This window comes from Rattus norvegicus, chromosome 11 (genome assembly GCF_036323735.1).
Source record: "Rattus norvegicus strain BN/NHsdMcwi chromosome 11, GRCr8, whole genome shotgun sequence".
Classification (NCBI taxonomy): Eukaryota; Metazoa; Chordata; class Mammalia; order Rodentia; family Muridae; genus Rattus; species Rattus norvegicus.
Window position 1 is genome coordinate 40,128,432 of NC_086029.1, and position 19,278 is coordinate 40,147,709.

The 19,278-nt window shown below is 42.0% G+C and overlaps 1 protein-coding gene across 2 annotated transcripts in view; it reads right to left on the reverse strand.

The window, feature by feature from the left end:
• The window catches only part of Ltn1 (listerin E3 ubiquitin protein ligase 1), a 56,991-nt gene extending 38,263 nt beyond the window's left edge, over positions 1-18,728 (reverse strand). Inside the window, exons 1-8 of one of the 2 annotated variants that reach the window (XR_005491012.2) lie at positions 18,539-18,728; positions 11,520-11,723; positions 10,177-10,275; positions 9,500-9,730; positions 8,782-8,834; positions 4,772-4,952; positions 1,911-2,084; positions 407-597 (exon numbers count right to left, since the gene is read on the reverse strand). Coding sequence is in view for 1 of the 2 variants with exons in the window: in NM_001024235.2 (NP_001019406.2) it covers positions 407-597; positions 1,911-2,084; positions 4,772-4,952; positions 8,782-8,834; positions 9,500-9,730; positions 10,177-10,275; positions 11,520-11,723; positions 18,539-18,580 (1,175 nt within the window). In the remaining variant the exon portion in view is untranslated. The remainder of the gene's footprint in view (positions 1-406; positions 598-1,910; positions 2,085-4,771; positions 4,953-8,781; positions 8,835-9,499; positions 9,731-10,176; positions 10,276-11,519; positions 11,724-18,538) is intronic. The other variant, NM_001024235.2, reaches the window with a different exon arrangement.
• Positions 18,729-19,278: the final 550 nt, after the last annotated feature.

A 19,278-nucleotide genomic window follows, 5' to 3' on the forward strand; every position in this document is an offset into this window, starting at 1 on the left:
ATCTCTCTGAAAGCTTTAAGTGTTTAACAAACAGAAGAAAAAAAAAATGGTGAAATTCAAACAAGAAGGAAAACTATGAAAATAAAAGCAAGAAAAATTCCTTTTCCTTTTAAAAATAGGATTTAGGCTGGCAAGATGGCTCAGTGAGTCATAGCACTTTTCGCAAACTCTGAATACACAAGTCCAATTCATAGGTCCTACATGACAAAGACAGGAGAGGTTCCTACAGCCCGCACCTCAAACCTCATAGATACATACATGCATACATACACGCATACATACATACATGCATACACACACAATGACACACGTGCACATGTGCGTGTGTACATGCATACATACACCGTGATACACACAATAAACGATAAACATAATCTTTAAAGTAAAAAGAAATGTGTTTGCTTACCCAGTAACTAGAGAGGTGAGAAAGTTTTTGAAGAAGTCCAGCTTCGGCTCTGTGATGGACTGAGGGAGTTTGCTGATGAACGGTAAGAGATAAGGATAAATAACAGCAGCAAGGCCACGGCCACCGTCACGGATCATGGCCGTCAGCTTGGGAAACACACTTTTTTTGGCATTTACATGAAACCAACAGTCCTAAACAAAAAAAGAAAAAATTGTAATAGTAATTAAAAATGGTAAATGTGTTTCACAGATACCAGAAAGCAAATCTCAAGAATGAGAATCAAGCAGGGAGTGGCAGAGCACCTGGATGTGCCCAACACTTGGGAGGCTTCATACACAGGCTGCCCACACAGCTATTGTGATGGAGGAAGATCTGCCTCTAAAAAAACAAAAATCATGGGGTTGGGGATTTAGCTCAGCGGTAGAGCACTTGCCTAGCATGCGCAAGGCCCTGGGTTCAGTCCCCAGCTCCGGAAAAAAAAAACAAGAAAAAAAAAACAAAAAAACAAAAAAACAAAAATCAGGCCAGGCAGGGTAAGGCACATCTTCAACTCCAGCACCCAGGAAGCAGAAGCAAGGAGTCTCTGTGAGTTCAAGGTCAGCCTCATCTGAGTTCCAAGCCAGCCAAAATGACAGAGACCCTGTCTTAAAATATTTTTCTAATTGTAGTGAGGGATTTTAATGCCTTACCAGTTAAAATATTTTATTTTAAATTAAAAAATAAGGGGTTAGTTAGGGATTTAGCTCAGTGGTAGAGCACTTGCCTAGCAAGCGCAAGGCCCTGGTTTCGGTCCTCAGCTCCGAAAAAAAACAAAAAACAAAGAAAAACAAACAAAAAACAAACAAAAAAACTCCAAACATTAAATGGTACATTTAACAATCACATATTTGCTATGCTAACAGGAAGATTATTGAAAACATTTCTAGAAAAACTGCTTTCTTAAAGAAATAAACATATCTGACTGAGAACTCCTTCCAGAGGCACAACAACCAGGCAAGCGGAACTTAAGCACTTCTGCACAGAGACCACTCAACATCGCTGTGCTTCCCCAGGGACATCCAAAATCCTCAATGGGAAAACGTACATGAATGTTTAAAAAAAAGCCAAATGTGGCATCACATGCCTTTAATCTCTGCACTCTGGAGGTGGATGCCAGTGAGTTAGAGGGCACCTTGGTCTACAGAGTATGTTCCGGGATCCAGGACAGCTAGGACTATGTACAGAGACCCTATCTCAAACAACAACAGCAACAGCAACAGCAACAGCAACAGCAACAACAACAACAACAACAGCAACAGCAACAGCAACAGCAACAGCAAACTGGGGGGAGGAAAGACAAGGAAGGAGAAAGGCGTCTGGAAGGGAGCATAACACTTGTGCCATTCACGCCCAGTCCAGCACGTTGAACAAATTTTAGCATTTTTCCAGGGAGTTTTATTAGATAGGACAACATAATGCACTCTCTCTCATGTGGCATTTAGGGAAGGGTGCCTCCTTTACACACCTCAACAGTTGTCAGCGTGTAGAGCACAGCTTCCCAGAGAGCTGGGCAGACCACAGGGTCACTGTCATCAATGCTGAGCAGGACAGACGGGCTCACTTTGGCAGCTTCCTCCTTCATCACCTGGGGTACATGCTGGCACAAAGCAGAAACTAATTCAAAGTACGCTGAGCGGACCTGAAAGAACAGGAAAGTGGAATGAAATGCAGGCCTAAAGACACCTGACACAATTAATTATGGCAGCACTGAATGGCGACTGCTCACAATTTCCTCCTGGCATAACTGAAGGCACTATATAAAAATAACCTTTACATCTTAAGACATAACAACCTGAAAACCTGACACTCGGGATCAGCAAGGCAAAGATATAATTTTTAATAGAAACCCTATTTAATAGCAGAACCCTTCAAATGGAGTTTCAAACCATTCAAAACATTAGCCACAATGAACAAAAAGAAAAGCAAGCATAGCAAAATACAAGATTTAAAATTAATCATCTACAATCTTCATTAAAAGTGCTTATCTAAAGAGCCTAATTCCAGCATTCGGGAGGCAGAGGCAGGCAGATCTCTGAGTTCACACTGCCTGGTCTACAGATCAAACCACAGAACAACCTGGGCTACACATACAAACAACAACAACAAAGTGTTCTATGCTTTTTCAAGATAGTAGACCGTAGATCTGAAAAATCATAATTCCACAAACAAAAATGTATTAATCTAATACATTTAAATTTAAAGCTCAAGGGGGGTAGGGGGAAATGTTACATCTAATGTTTCCCACTAACTCAGTTCACATGCTAAAACTTAATTGCTATATAGAAATAATTAGGTCTTGAGCACATTACCTTTATAAATGCAACTAAAAATTAACAAAAGAGGGCTGGAGAGATGGCTCAGTGGTTAAGAGCACTGACTGCTCTTCCAGAGGTCCTGAGTTCAAATCCCAGCAACCATATGGTGGCTCACAGCCATCTGTAATGAGGTCTGATGCCCTCTTCTGGTGTGTTTGAAGATAGCTACAGTGTACTTATATATAATTAATAAATAAATCTTTAAAAAAATTAACAAAAGAAAGCTCAACATAGTGGCAATGTCTTTAGTCCCAGTACTCAGGATGCAGAGGCAGGTGGATCTCTGGGAGTTCAAGCCCAGAACTACAGAAAATTCCAGTTACATGGGGAGGCTGCCTCAAAAACAAAAACAAAATAAAACAAAGCAAACAAAAGCACCAGTAAAACAGAGCGGTAAGACAGTAACTGCACAGAGGGCTCGATGGAGCAAGGCTGCCCGCTTCCATGTCCTCCAACAGGTAACGGTACGGTGACGAGAACCCATCTTTGAAGCATAAACCTCTGTGTAGCTTGAATAGGCTTGGCTCCATTATTTGGAGATGTGGCCTTGTCGGAGGAAGTGTGTCACTGTGGGTGTGGGCGTTAAGACCCTCCTCCTAACCACGTGGGAGTCGGCCATCTCCTAGCAGCCAGCAGATGAAGATGTAGAACTCAGCTCCTCCTGCACCATGCCTGCCTGGATGCTGCCATACTTCTGTCTGGATGCTAATGGACTGAACCTCTGACCCTGTAAGCCAGCCCTAATTAAATGTTGTCCGTATGAGAGTTGCCTTGGTCATGGTGTCTGTTCACAGTAGTAATACCTTAGCTATAACAACCCACCTTTGAAAAAATATCCCTAATAGAAGATCTGCTAGAATATGTATCTAGTCTTTTAACAAGTACTTTCAGAGTTATTTTATTTTACAGTATGAGCGTTTTGCCTGCACTGATGTATGTGCACCATGCAATACCTGATGCAAGAAGTAGGGGCCACAAGCTAAGGGTGGAGCCTATAAGAGGTGGTAGATCCCCTAGAGCGAGAGTTACCCATGGTTGTGTGCTATTATGTGGCTGGTGGAAATCAAACCCAGATCCTCTGCAAAAGCAACAAGAGCCCTAAACCACTGAGCCATCTTTAACCCCTCCATTGAGTCTTAGCCAACCTCAATACCTGTGAGACCATGTATTTCTACCTTTTTTGAATTAACCAACTTAGGCTGTTTTGTTTCAGTAGTAAGGATGGGCTGGAACAAGTAGATTAAACACAATCAGTGAAGTAGAAAACTGAATAAAAGAACTTATTCACACAGAGAGAAAACTGAAAAACACATGAGACATACAAAGTAGAACACAGACATTTAATCTATAATTACTTGCAATCCCAAAGAATGAAATGAGGGAAATATCTGAAGGCAACATCTGAGAATTTCAGAGGCAATTAAATATCTCGATTCACAGATTTAAGAATCCTAATAAGGGCTGGAGAGATGGCTCAGAGGTTAAGAGCACTGACTGCTCTTCCAGAGGTCCTGAGTTCAAATCCCAGCAACCACATGGTGGCTCACAACCATCTGTAATAGAATCTGATGCCCTCTTCTGGTGTGTCTGAAGATAGCTACAGTGTACTCATCTATAATAAATAAATAAATCTTTAAAAAAAAAAAAAAAAAAAAGAATCCTAATAAATTTTAAGCAGGACTCATGAATGTGTGAAAACACTAAGGAACAGACCATACTGCCATTAAGAGAATGTAAAGAGAGCTGGCCGTAATGGTGCATGTTGTTAATGACAGCACGCAGGAGACAGACGCCAACTACATAAGAAAGTGACAGACGGACCTGGTAAAGCATGGATGTCAGTTCAACAACACAGGAGTGAACACAGCTCCAGTCTGATACAAGCAAGTGAGCCCTGAGGGACCAACCACAGGGACGGGTTTGCTCGACTATAAACACAAACAATAGCCATGAGCATGAATGCAGCCAATCAGTACAGAAAGAAGCCTTAAAATGGAAGCTATTAGCATACCTGAGGCACACTGTGCTTTCCGTACTTCCAAAACTTATTCTGCGACAACAGCGATCTAAATTTCTCCTCCAGAGAATCGAGCTCATTGTTAGGTAAGAAGCAGAGCAATCTCTTCAGGGCCAATAAAGAGCATGTTACAACTCTATGGAACTTAGCCTCTCTCTCTTCCTCTGGGACAGTTCTAAATGTGAGAGGTAAACAAGTTAGAGCACAGAAAAGGCAAGCTACACATTTGGCACCTCTATATTGTTTTCTTTATTTATACATGCTTTATTAACTTTCTACCAGCTACCTAATTTCTGTATCTTTACCCCCACCACAAACACCTTTCAAAACTCATAGAACGCTATGTCACATGTACTTAGCATGTGTGCCTATGTGTCCACGACATAGTGAACGTGCATGTGTGAGTGCACACGTGTGTGCATGAGAGAGTTGGCAATCAGGGAACAAACCAGGGAAGCAGTTTCCTTCCCCCACGCCGGTCTTAGGGACTGAATTCGGGTTGCTGGGACTGACACCAAGAGCATGTGCCCCTGAGCCATCCGGCCGGTCCACAGGTAGAATTGAATCACACACACTCTGCAACTAACGAAGGTGAAAGCAAAGGCAAGGCCAGCAGCAGGGAGCAATCGCCAAGCACAACCCTCTCTGCGCAGCAGGCGCCCTGCAACTCCAGGAATAGCAATGAGGCATCCGACGACTCCCCTCGATGGATCTTAAAAGTTTGGTCACAACACAACAGTAAAGATAAATAAAACTTTCTTATTACGCTTTTTACAGAACTATTTTAATAATATCTTCGAGTATACCAGACCTTAAAATAGTTTCTGCCATGACTGCCAAAAGGTTAATTTAAAAATAAATAAATAAAATAACAGAGGCTGGAGGGATGGCTCAGCGGTTAAGAGCACTGTCTGCCAACAAAAGGAGATCAAAGGGATACAGATCGGAAAAGGAGAGGTCAAAATATCACTATTTGCAGATGACATGATAGTATATTTAAGTGATCCCAAAAGTTCCACCAGAGAACGACTAAAGCTGATAAACAACTTCAGCAAAGTGGCTGGGTATAAAATTAACTCAAATAAATCAGTTGCCTTCCTCTATACAAAAGAGAAACAAGCCGAGAAAGAAATTAGGGAAACGACACCCTTCATAATAGACCCAAATAATATAAACTACCTCGGTGTGACTTTAACCAAGCAAGTAAAAGATCTGTACAATAAGAACTTCAAGACACTGGGGAAAGAAATTGAAGAAGACCTCAGAAGATGGAAAGATCTCCCATGCTAATGGATTGGCAGGATTAATATAGTAAAAATGGCCATTTTACCAAAAGCGATCTACAGATTCAATGCAATCCCCATCAAAATACCAATCCAATTCTTCCTAGAGTTAGACAGAACAATTTGCAAATTCATCTGGAATAACAAAAAACCCAGGATAGCTAAAGCTATCCTCAACAATAAAAGGACTTCAGGGGGAATCACTATCCCTGAACTCAAGCAGTATTACAGAGCAATAGTGATAAAAACTGCATGGTATTGGTACAGAGACAGACAGATAGACCAATGGAATAGAATTGAAGACCCAGAAATGAACCCACACACCTATGGTCACTTGATTTTTGACAAAGGAGCCAAAACCATCCAATGGAAAAAAGATAGCATTTTCAGCAAATGGTGCTGGTTCAACTGGAGGGCAACATATAGAAGAATGCAGATCGATCCATGCTTATCACCCTGTACAAAGCTTAAGTCCAAGTGGATCAAGGACCTCCACATCAAACCAGACACACTCAAACTAATAGAAGAAAAACTAGGGAAGCATCTGGAACACATGGGCACTGGAAAAAATTTCCTGAACAAAACACCAATGGCTTATGCTCTAAGATCAAGAATCGACAAATGGGATCTCATAAAACTGCAAAGCTTCTGTAAGGCAAAGGACACTGTGGTTAGGACAAAACGGCAACCAACAGATTGGGAAAAGATCTTTACCAATCCTACAACAGATAGAGGCCTTATATCCAAAATATACAAAGAACTCAAGAAGTTAGACCGCAGGGAAACAAATAACCCTATTAAAAAATGGGGTTCAGGCTAAACAAAGAATTCACAGCTGAGGAATGCTGAATGGCTGAGAAACACCTAAAGAAATGTTCAACATCTTTAGTCATAAGGGAAATGCAAATCAAAACAACCCTGAGATTTCACCTCACACCAGTGAGAATGGCTAAGATCAAAAACTCAGGTGACAGCAGATGCTGGCGAGGATGTGGAGAAAGAGGAACACTCCTCCATTGTTGGTGGGATTGCAGACTGGTAAAACCATTCTGGAAATCAGTCTGGAGGTTCCTCAGAAAATTGGACATTGAACTGCCTGAGGATCCAGCTATACCTCTCTTGGGCATATACCCAAAAGATGCCTCAACATATAAAAGAGACACGTGCTCCACTATATTCATCGCAGCCTTATTTATAATAGCCAGAAGCTGGAAAGAACCCAGATGCCCTTCAACAGAGGAATGGATACAGAAAATGTGGTACATCTACACAATGGAATATTACTCAGCTATCAAAAACAACGAGTTTATGAAATTCGTAGGCAAATGGTTGGAACTGGAAAATATCATCCTGAGTGAGCTAACCCAATCACAGAAAGACATACATGGTATGCACTCATTGATAAGTGGCTATTAGCCCAAATGCTTGAATTACCCTAGATCCCTAGAACAAACGAAACTCAAGACGGATGATCAAAATGTGAATGCTTCACTCCTTCTTTAAATGAGGAAAAAGAATACCCTTGGCAGGGAAGGGAGAGGCAAAGATTAAAACAGAGACTGAAGGAACACCCATTCAGAGCCTGCCCCACATTTGGCCCATACATATACAGCCACCCAATTAGACAAGGTGGATGAAGCAAAGAAGTGCAGACCGACAGGAGCCGGATGTAGATCGCTCCTGAGAGACACAGCCAGAATACAGCAAATACAGAGGCGAATGCCAGCAGCAAACCACTGAACTGAGAATAGGTCCCCTATTGAAGGAATCAGAGAAAGAACTGGAAGAGCTTGAAGGGGCTCGAGACCCCAAAAGTACAACAATGCCAAGCAACCAGAGCTTCCAGGGACTAAGCCACTACCTAAAGACTATACATGGACTGACCCTGGACTCTGACCCCATAGGTAGCAATGAATATCCTAATAAGAGCACCAGTGGAAGGGGAAGCCCTGGGTCCTGCTAAGACTGAACCCCCAGTGAACTAGTCTATGGGGGGAGGGCGGCAATGGGGGGAGGGTTGGGAGGGGAACACCCATAAGGAAGGGGAGGGGGGAGGGGGATGTTTGCCCGGAAACCGGGAAAGGGAATAACACTCGAAATGTATATAAGAAATACTCAAGTTAATAGAAAAAAAAAAAAAAAAAAAAAAAAAAGAGCACTGTCTGCTCTTCCAGAGGTCCTGAGTTCAATTCCCAGCAACCACATGGTGGCTCACAACCATCTGTAATGAGATCTGGTGCCCTCTTCTGGTGTGTCTTAAGACAGCTACAGTGTACTTCTATATAATAAATAAATAAATAAAGAAAGAAAGAAAGAAAGAAAGAAAGAAAGAAAGAAATCTTAAAAAAAAAAAAAAAAAAAACAAAAACGAACTAGAAGGTGGCAGTGCAGGCCTTTAATCCCAGTGCTCTGGAGGTGGAGTCTACCCTCTAAGACTAGGTTCTAGGACAACCAGGGCTACAAAGAAAAACCCTGTCTTGAAAAACCCAAAAAAAGAAAGAAAGAAAAACAGTAAAATTCTTTCTAATAAAACTACATATGTATCTCATAAAATTCAAATTTAACAGCTAGCCAAAGTTCAGGAAGGCACCATGCAGCATTCTCTGAGGTAATTTCACCTGCATTGGGAATTCCTTCTCAAAATAGGCCATATTGAAATTATACATGCAAATCAACAAAGTAAATGCCTAGTGTACATTACTTAGAGACACTGTAACTTACTGAGGGTCACTGAGCGTATCGGGAGTTTCTTTCAAAAGATGGTCCTGTAGTACCTGAAGGAGAAAACCACCAAAGCCTTGAGATTTTATGGAACTGACACTGGTAATCAGACGTAGGAAAATCCGCCTCTACTCAATATTCTCATGCCCTTAACCCGCAGACTAGCACTTGTCAGCATCAAACTATCAGGTGTAGATTGTGCCCATTTTTCTCTTCTGCTGTATTCCCTGCATTGTGGAACTATGATGCAGACGGTACTTCATGATGAATTCCCATCTAAAGAAACTTTCCTTTAAATATCTGTAGCTACTCATCAGCCACTATTCTCACTACAGCAGTACAGTGGATGATCAGCCAATCAATCTGAGAGACAGATGAGGGTTTGCTTTCCTTTCCCATCCGGGGCCCACAGAGAACACATATTGTGTGGGCGTGCAGGTCAGGGGACAGCTGTGGAGTCAGTTCTCTCGATATACCTTTGAGGACTGTAAGGAACAAAGTCAGGTATTCAGGGTATTTACCCACTGAGCCATCTTGCCAGCCCCTCGATATCTTTGGAGGTTACAGATATCCTTTATGTTGATTGTGTATGAGAAGAGAGACACAGTTTGTTTCTTCTTGACACATTTATCAGAGCAGGTAAAAGAGCTACCACTGGATGCCTGAGAGCCCTTAGACAACTGAGAAACACAGGTACAGAATAATTCCAAAAACTCACAGTTGTAATTTCTTCCTTACAAAACACTATAGCTTCAGGTTGCTTGCTTGGAGGGAAAGCGGCTTCAAAGGCATCTTTCGCTGCAGTTGCAGCTGGTGGATATGTGTCACACTGAGCCATTAGCCAATATCCCATTACACTTTTTAAATATGGAGCTAAGTGCTTCTTTACTTTAAGGATAAGTTTTTCAAAAGCTTGTTGCGTCGCTTCTCGAACCCTGCGGTCATGATCCTATTGAAAACAGAAATGTGGGTTAAGAACAAATACTAATATTTGTAAATATTCTACAATGCCTCACAGTAGTAATTCATCTGTATATAAAGTCAAATAATAACTTTTGACAGGCTAGAGGGAAAACTCAGCAGTGGAGCACACTTCTTAAGCTAACAATGCCCTGAATTCAATTACAAGCCAGAAAAAAAGAGGAAGAGAAAAAGAAAAAAAACTTGCTTTAAAATAGTGCAGACTTAAGGTTTCTTTACTGGCAATCATGTAAAATAATTTCATGTGATATAATTTTTCCTTTCTCCTCCTACCCAGTAAGATTGTATCCAAGATAGGTTCACAGACAGAGTAATAGAAGGAACCCATTCAATCTTCTGTAGAATACAGAGGGAAAACCCTCTCCAGAAATAAACTGTTTAAGCAGAAACAGGTTCATAAACTCTAATGCTTACAAGGGAGATTTTGCAGAAGATTCTTGGCCAGTATGGAAGAACCCCTTTTACAGCTTCTGTGTCTCTCTCTGTGCACATAGTTCCAAATTCTTGCATTGCCTGAAAATAATTAATATCATCAAGGATTAAAAGAGTTGTCATGTCTCTGTCAGCAGTCGTCGACCTACTGATTTTCTGGGAACTTAATCTACTTTATTTAAAAGGAGAATGCATCATTTCTGTCTGTCCCACAGGAAACATGAGAAATTCTTTCACAGTCCTCCAAAGCAGAATCCTAACCATTTACTTTTAGACTTTACCGTAAACAAAGAAAACAAACATGGTAGTGGGGCAGGCCTTTAATTCCAGCCTTTGGGAGGCAAAGACAGGCAGATTTCTGAGTTCAGAGCCAGCCTGTCTACACAGTGAATTCGAGACAGCCAGGGTCACACAGAGAAAACTTGTCTCAAAAAACAAACAAGCAAACAAACAAACATTCAAAGGACAGAGTTGAGCATGGCATCAGCTACCCGGAAGCTGAGGAAGATTATGTAAGCCCAGAAACCTCAGACTAGCTCAGCAATATCACAGTGCTGCATCTCAAAAACTAGGAGTAAATCAATACAAGTAATAAAAATGAGCTCAGCAGTCAGCAGCACCGGCTTCTTCTCAGGGATCCCAGGTTCAGTTCTAGGCACCCACATAATATGACTCACAGCCACAACTCCAGCTCCAGAAGAGCCAACTACTTCTCCTGTCTCTTGGCCACACACATGGACACGGTGCCCATACATTCAGGCAAAACACACACACACACACACACACACACACACACACACACACACACAGAGCTAGGTGTGGTGGCTTGAACCTGTAATTCCAGCCCTCAGGAGGCAAAGGCAGGCCACAAATTTAAGGACAGCCTGGTCTACATATCAAATTCCAGGACAGCAAGAGCTACCAAGCAAAATCCTAAACATAACTAAAACCATCTTTTAAAACTTATATTTCCCTACCATGAATAACTATATAGCCAAGATTCCGAAATGTGGTTCAAAACATTTCAGAGCAACAAACTAATTTCCTTTTCTTTTTTTTTTTTTTTTTTTTTTTCGGAGCTGGGGACCGAACCCAGGACCTTGCGCTTGCTAGGCAAGCGCTCTACCACTGAGCTAAATCCCCAACCAACAAACTAATTTGTAACCCAAATGGTAAGTGTCAACTGAACTTATGTGTCAAAAAATTACAACTGTAAAAAGAACTACTGATAAATCACTACACAATTTTATTTCAAATATACCTAACATTTATTCTAATAAAACTCCATTCTTAGTTACTGTTTTTGTGAAAATGAGAAAACTCGCCTTTAATTTTGTTGTAACATCTTTTTTGGAAAGTTTCCGCAGCACCATTCGGAAATCAGAATCTACAAGACTGTCTATGTCTTCCGCGCCTTGAATAGCAGGAACGTAGCCCAGGTCGCTGTGAGATGTTCCAAAACCAATAAATCCAGGGACTGTCCCCTGCTCTTTGGCAAGGAGTTCTGCAGCTCGGCCACTGTTTGAAGGCTGATAAGAAAGCAAAACAAAGCAAAAAAAAAAAGTCAGAACACATTCTCACACATTCATTAATTACAAATAAAATTTTTTAAAAAATATTCTGTTTGAACCACAGTGTTTTGACTTATATTTATAATATACAAATATAGTTCTAAAAGTTAGGGGATCTGTTGTTAAAGAGAAAACAAATATTTGAACTATATAAAGAAATTAATTCTTTAACTCCTGCACAAGTATATTCAAAACTGTGGGCTGCTTTTTGACCCTAGCCTGCAATGTTCCCTGGAGATGACTATTTTGTCATAACACACTATCAAAAAATGTTCTCACAACAATTCTAGTTTCCTAAACATAAGAACAACTCTTGATTTTTGTAGAGTCTTAGTCTCGTGTAGTGATGATGCTAGCCTTGAACTTCTGACTCTCCTCCTTTAGTCTCCCAGATCCTAGAAATATAGGCATCATATAGCATCACTGGGTCAAAACAAGGTTTTGAAAACTATAGTTACAACCCATTAGTGGCTGATGATATCAATATAATGGGCACATATTAAAGAAAAAGAATGAAAAGTCTAAAGAACAAAATATACATTTGCTTATGAAAATTTTAATTTCCATATACAGTATCTGCTTACACATATATCTTATAATGATGTAAACTAATAAATAGGTCCAGTCTTTTTATTCACCCAACAAATTTTGTTCATTATATGAAGACCTAACATCATATTCTGCTAGACTGAATTCTTAGAGAACAAATAAACTCATTTCCACATATTGGAAGCCTAAAATTACTATAATACACACAAAATTCGATGTAATGATCAAGACAAGAGACACATTCTCAACCTACAGTAAAGCCTCAGCAGTTAAGAGCAGTGTTTGTTCTTGGAGAACAGCTTCAGTGGGCTGCTCACAACTGCCTGTAACTCCAACTCCCGGGATCTGAAGCCCTGTCTTCTGCCCTTTGAGGGCTCCTGCAGTCACATGTGCACATTCCCAAACATGAAAGCGCATGCAATTAAACCCTTTTAAAAGTCCATTTTTTGTGTTAAATCGTGGTCAGTGTTTTGACATAGTATACTTGTCTTCTAGTCTAAGAATTAGGAGACTTGGGCTGGAGAGATGGCTCAGCGGTTAAGAGCACCCAACTGCCCTTCCAGAGGTCCTGAGTTCAATTCCCAGCAACCACATGGTGGCTCACAACCATCTGTGATGAGATCCGATGCCCTCTTCTGGTGTGTCTGAAGACAGCTACAGTGTACTCACATGAATAAAATAAATCTTTAAAAAAAAAAAAAAGAATTAGGAGACTTAATGCCAATGAGAAAATATTTGAGCTATTCAAAGAAATTAGTCACTATCAACCAAGAGGCAGGTGGATCTCTGAGTTCAAGTCCAACCTGGTGTACAGAGAGAGTTCTAGGACAGCCAGGGCTACAAGAAGAAACCCTGCCTCAAAAACAAGCAAGCGAACAGAGCCGCAGAACATAAACTCCTCCTACCAAACCACTGAACCTGAACCTGAGATCTGATGCTGATCACCACAAGCATGAGGAAACGTTAGCCATCAGCTTCCCGTTTAAAACATTCCCTTAACCTGTGTCTTATTCAAAGTCTACACTGGATATAAAATAGTTACTATTCTGACCTTGCAAATTAGACACCTATACCCATAGCCAAACAAAAATTACAAACCTAAGGGGCAAGCGAAGTGGCACCAGAGGGAAAGGAACGCTATGCCAAGCCTGAGGACCTAAGTTACATCCTAAGACCCACATGGTGAAAGAAGGGAACTGATTGTCCTCTGATCTCTCCACCAGTGCACATAGGCAGGCATGCTCATGCACATACACAAATAAATATATAATAAGCACTCTTTTAAAATATTAAGATTAGTAGGCAAGCTGGACAGTGGTGGCTCACAGCACTCAGGAGGCAGAGGCAAGTGGATCTGAGGCCAGCATGGACTCTAGGAGACATTCCAAGTCAGCCAGAATTATACGAAGAAGAACCCCTGTCTCAAAACACACACACACACACACACACACACACACACACACACACACACACACACATACAGCCCCTGGGCAAGAATGACAATCTAGTCTTTAAAGGACTTTACCTCCCCCTAAGCCTGAGGTCCTCGGTTTGAGCCCAGAACCCAGACAAAGAAGCCTGGTGTGGTTACACATACGCGTCACCCTAGTGCTGAGAAGATCAAAACACACTGGATGCGCGCACACTTCAGAACCTTAGTCTACGTTTGGCAGCCCTCACAAACTCTACCCACATCTGTCCGTCCTTTGTACCTGGGTTCTCTGAGGCTTTCTGAGTCAGTGATTCTGAGTCCATGGTTTAAGATCTTCCCTCACCTGTCTTCAACTTTTCAGGTTCCTTTACTACTACTCATCCTGCTCTCTCCCCTCCCCTCATCCTTCCTTTCTTGTCATGGTCCCGACAGTTAGATTCCAGAGGAAGGCATCAAGTCCGAAATTGGGGCCAAACGCTGATGCCTCTGGCAATTTAACTCTCTCTTGCTATTCAGGGAGGGGGAAAAAAGAAAAAAGAAAAAAAAAAGAGAAAACTCAGGCACACACAGACGAAGCAGAAAAAAGCTATGCCACCAATTTACTATTGTTCTTAGTTTTTTTGTTTTTTTGTTTTTCTTTTCTTTTTTTTTTTTTTTTTCGGAGCTGGGGACCGAACCCAGGGCCTTGAGCTTGCTAGGCAAGCGCTCTACTGCTGAGCTAAATCCCCAACCCCTCTTCTTAGTTTTAATACCTTATCAGGATAATTGATCACGTTTTCTGAAGCATTTTTACATTCATAATAAATTTAAGGCAATGGTTTAAATCATAGGTCAATAAGGCCTAAGGAATTATAGGAAATTGTTTTTATTTAATAGTGGCAGGCAAGGCCTATCAGCAGCACAGAAGCGTGGGATGCACGAGGTCCCTGCATGAGTGCACCCATCACAGCCATGCACAGCAGTGGGCCTCCTACAGAATTGCTTGCCATAGCCTTTCCTACAGGTTCTGACACCCTCTCCCATTATTCAGTATGCGAAATTCAACTCAAGGTTTCCCAAGTATGGTCTATGTTCTTTCATGGTTTAGACTTCACATAATCTTCTCTCCATCTCAAAGCCCTTCCTTCCTCTCCAATGGCTGACAGATTCCTCCTATTCATCATTCAGGACACTTGTGTTTGCAACGTGCTCCTCCCTCACACCAATCAGGACTCGCTTCTGTTCTCTGGAACTCTTTCCATCCACACACTCATGCCTGTCTCAGAACTGCTTCACACCATAGTATTTTCCTACAACTCTGTGCCTGCCTTTGAATTGATACTTCAAGAATACGATCAGGGGCTGGAGAGATGGCTCAGCAGTTAAGAGCACAGACTGCTCTTCCAGAGGTCCTGAGTTCAATTCCCAGCAACCACATGGTGGCTCACAACCATCTGTAATAGGGTCCAATGCCCTCTTCTGGTATGTTTGAGGACAGTAACAGTGTGCTCACATACATAAAATAAATAAATTAAAAAAAAAAAAAAAAAAGAATAGCGATCAGAAGCTATGTGGTGGTACTAACCTGTAATCCCACAATCAGCACTGGGAGGAGGGAGAATCAGAATGTGTTAGGGCCAGACTCAGCTATATAATGAGATCAAATCCAGCCTGACTGATACATACGAGACCCAGTTTCCAAACAAAGGAGAGAGGAGCGCTTAGCCCGGCCATCTTAGTGGCACAAGACGGCAACCCCAGTACTAAAGAGGCTCAAACAAGAAGATCACAAGTTTGAGGCCAGCATAGGCTGCATAAGAAGTCACAGAGCAGGCTATACTACATAGTAAAATCCCAACTCAAACCAAAAAGTCAAAACAACAAAAAAGACATGTGTCTACTATAATTTACAAATATATATGGCCCCCAGCACTATTTTCTATTGAATGAATGCTACTAAGTTCAAGTCCGGGTCCAGTAAGATGGGTCAGAGGGTAAAAGCACTTGCCATGCAAGCTGGCAGACAGTCTGGACTTCTATCCTGGGAACCCACAAAAGGGAAAGGAGAGAATGGGCTCCTGAAAGTTGTCTTCTTACTGCCTCCCTTCATGAGATAACATTTTAAAAGACTAAATTTCAAGTTCCAACTCTGAAGCTTCCAAGCTACATGAATTTAAGCAGATAAACTTCTCTAAACTTCAGTTAGATCATCCTTAAAATGAGGTAAGAGCAAGCAATTCAGTCTTTGCGTCCTTTGGGATACCAACAGTAAGTTTCGAAAGTACCATAGTAATAATTGATCCCATCAAGAATCATCTAAGGGTGTTCACACCCTTTAGGCATAAGTATATTTAACCAGACTACATCACATATTTCTTATTACCCAATGGAAAAAGATAATTTTTACAATGCTCAACATTAAGCAAATGCCTCTGAGAAAGTTAAAAAAAAAAAAAACAGCCTGGTCTACAGAGCTGTTCCAAAATAATGGGAGCTACACAGAGAAGCCCTGCCCTGAAGGGGATAAAGTATTGTACACTTCTGGTATGATATACTGAGAACGGCATCATACAAAAATGGCTTACCCTGAATTGATAAAAGGAAACAATTAGACAAGTCTAAACAAGTCAAACCAATGGCCAGCTCTTCCTGGTTATTATGACACAAAAGACACTCATTTAGGATGCAGGAAATGGGAAACTGTCTAGATCAAAAGACTTTAATGTATCTTTTAAATGGTTTTTTTAAGACTTATTTTTATTTTTATTTATATGAGTACATTATAGATGTCTTCAGACAAGAGAGAGAGGACTGGGTCCCATTACAGATGGTTGTGAGCCATCATGTGGTTGCTGGGAATTGAACTCAGGATCTCTGTAAGAGCTGTCAGTGCTCCTAACTGCTGAGCCATCTCTCCAGCTCCCTTAAGTGTTTTTTTTGTTTGTTTGTTTGTTTTATTGTGTCTTTTAATGTAGTCCCTGCCAAAGAGAACAAGTGATATATGACTGAACTATAAATGCTTTGAAAAATGTTACTATCTAAAAACAACAGTAAGTCAGTCTTGGTGGTGCACACCTTTAATCCCAGCACTGGAGAGGCGGAGACAAGCGAATCTCTGTGAGCAACTTCCAGGATAGCCAGGGCTACACAGAGACATTGTCTTGAAAAAACAAAATAAAACAAAAACAGAATTAAAAATATAAAGGTTAGGGGTTGGAGATTTAGCTCAGTGGTAGAGCGCTTGCCTAGCAAGTGCAAGGCCCTGGGATTGGTCCCCAGCTCTGGAAAAAAAAAATACACACACACACACACACACACACACACACACACACACACACATATATATATATTAGTAGAAATGCGAATTGAAAGTCTACACATTGTACTTGCAATATGCCGACATGGTTAAAGTTTCTAATGTTACTTGAAGAATGGCATTGTTTTTAGAATATGTAAGGTGGAGAATTTGGGTGTTAAATACTGAAATTAACTCTCCTAAGGGTCAGCATAAATTAAGAGATGAAAATGAAATGTGAACGAATATTAACAGCTCAGTAAATATGGAGATTTCTGGGCTTCGCACATGTTTTCAATCCCAATACTCTCAAAGTGGAAAGTAGGTGGTCTCTCTAAGATACTGGTTGTCTACACAGCTGAATTCCAGGTAAGGCAGAGCCTCACACAGGCAGAGTTACACAGTCAAATGGCTTCAAAACAAACAAAACAAAGCAAAACAAAAGGTCGGTTGTGGTGGCACACATCTTGAAACCCAAAACTCCAAAGGCAGAGACAGAAGGATCTCTGGAGTTCAAGGCCAGGGTAGTCTACAGAGTTCCAACACAGCCAGGGCTACAGGGAGAAACCCTGTCTCTCAGGGCTATTCGAAGAATCAATCAATCTCTCTCTCTCTCTCTCTCTCTCTCTCCCTCTCTCCCTCCCTCCCTCCCTCCCTCCCTCCCTCCCTCCCTCCCACACAAAAATGCAGATTTTAATTCTAATATTCTTGTTCTAAAACAGTGAATAAAGTTTTTATGTTGTGACAATTAAACCAAAAGTGCAAAAAAAGCATTTAACATAGTAATTAACTTACTGTAATCGTTATGTTTTGATACTGAAATCACTAAAGTTAACTGAGTCAGAAATGGTGGAACAGTTCTACAAAACCGAACTGTGTGTGTGTGTATGTGTGTGATCCATTAGGATAAAGGCGGCAGAGAAACACCTGCCTTTAAAATGCTTATAAAGCACGGTAGTAATTTACACAGCACGCAGTGTTGTTACCACGGAGGACAGCCACATTAAAGTGGGACTGCTACCGGAGGAAGGGTGCATTGAGGTATCTACAGCCACCTAACATATGGCCATACGGAGCCTGTCAGGCCGGGCCAAGTTCGTGGCAAGTTCAGGGTGGCCAAAGCGAAGCAGAAAAAGCGAGAGGAGCTTGAAGACTGAGACCCGATAGGTGACATCGACCTGACACCAGGCATATCACCTACAGGCTCGGGCCTTGGCAAGGAGGGACCGGGACAGCTACTGTTCATTTCCGAGCAAATGAAGCCCACGCTTGCTTCTTCCCACAGCTCCTTCCTACACAAGCTCGGCCACCTGGGCAGGGACCGCCCGGGTGCACGCTGACACCGTTCCCCGGTGACACAACCCCATGCGCGCTCCGTTTCACAGATCCAACGTGAAACGTCGTTTGGGTCCCAACTCCACGACCTCTCCACCCGCGGGGACGCACACGCCGGGAGGTCACACGACACCCTCACGGCCCTCTGGACATGTGCCACGGGGAGACCACCACGGAACTCACCCTCAGGTTCCCCTTGGTCCGCTGCTTGTTCTTCCCGCCCATGGTGGCGGTGGCGGCCGGGGTCTCAGTCTGCAGAGGCGAAGTTGACACCGCCGGACCACAACTTCCGGTCCCTCGCGCCGGAAGGGGACTCATTGTAGCCACTTCCCCCTCGCCCTCCCAGCCTTTTGGCTTTCACTTCCGCTCCCGCCTCCCTGTCAGGACTCTGACCACCCGCTGCCTGAACGGTAACAAAGAAGGCCACGCCTGCATGAGTGGCGTAACCGCTAACCAATAAGAAGCCAGCATTGAGCCCGTGGCGCCAAACCTGTCTTAGGTATTTGTAGAGGATAGATTTGCTACCTGGTGTGTGGGAATGTGACTTCAGCTATATTCTCGCTCAAGGTAGCAATAGAATGATATGGAAGCAACTGTGCTAAAGAATGCTAGACATAGGGCTGGAGAGATGGCTCAATGGTTAAGAGCACTGACTGCTCTTCCAGAGGTCCTGAGTTCCATTCCCAGCAGCCACATGGTGGCTCACAATCATCAGTAATGGGATCTGATGCCCTCTTCTGGTATGTCTAAAGACAGCTACAGTGTACTCATATAAAATAAACAAATCTTTAAAAAAAAAAAAAAAAGAGAATGCTAGAGGTAAAGAAAGTGATGTGATCATCCGCATGAAAAACAGACTCATCTCAGGCCCATGACTAGAGAATCATTCTGCGTTTGACAAGACTCCTAGAATTTGGATACTG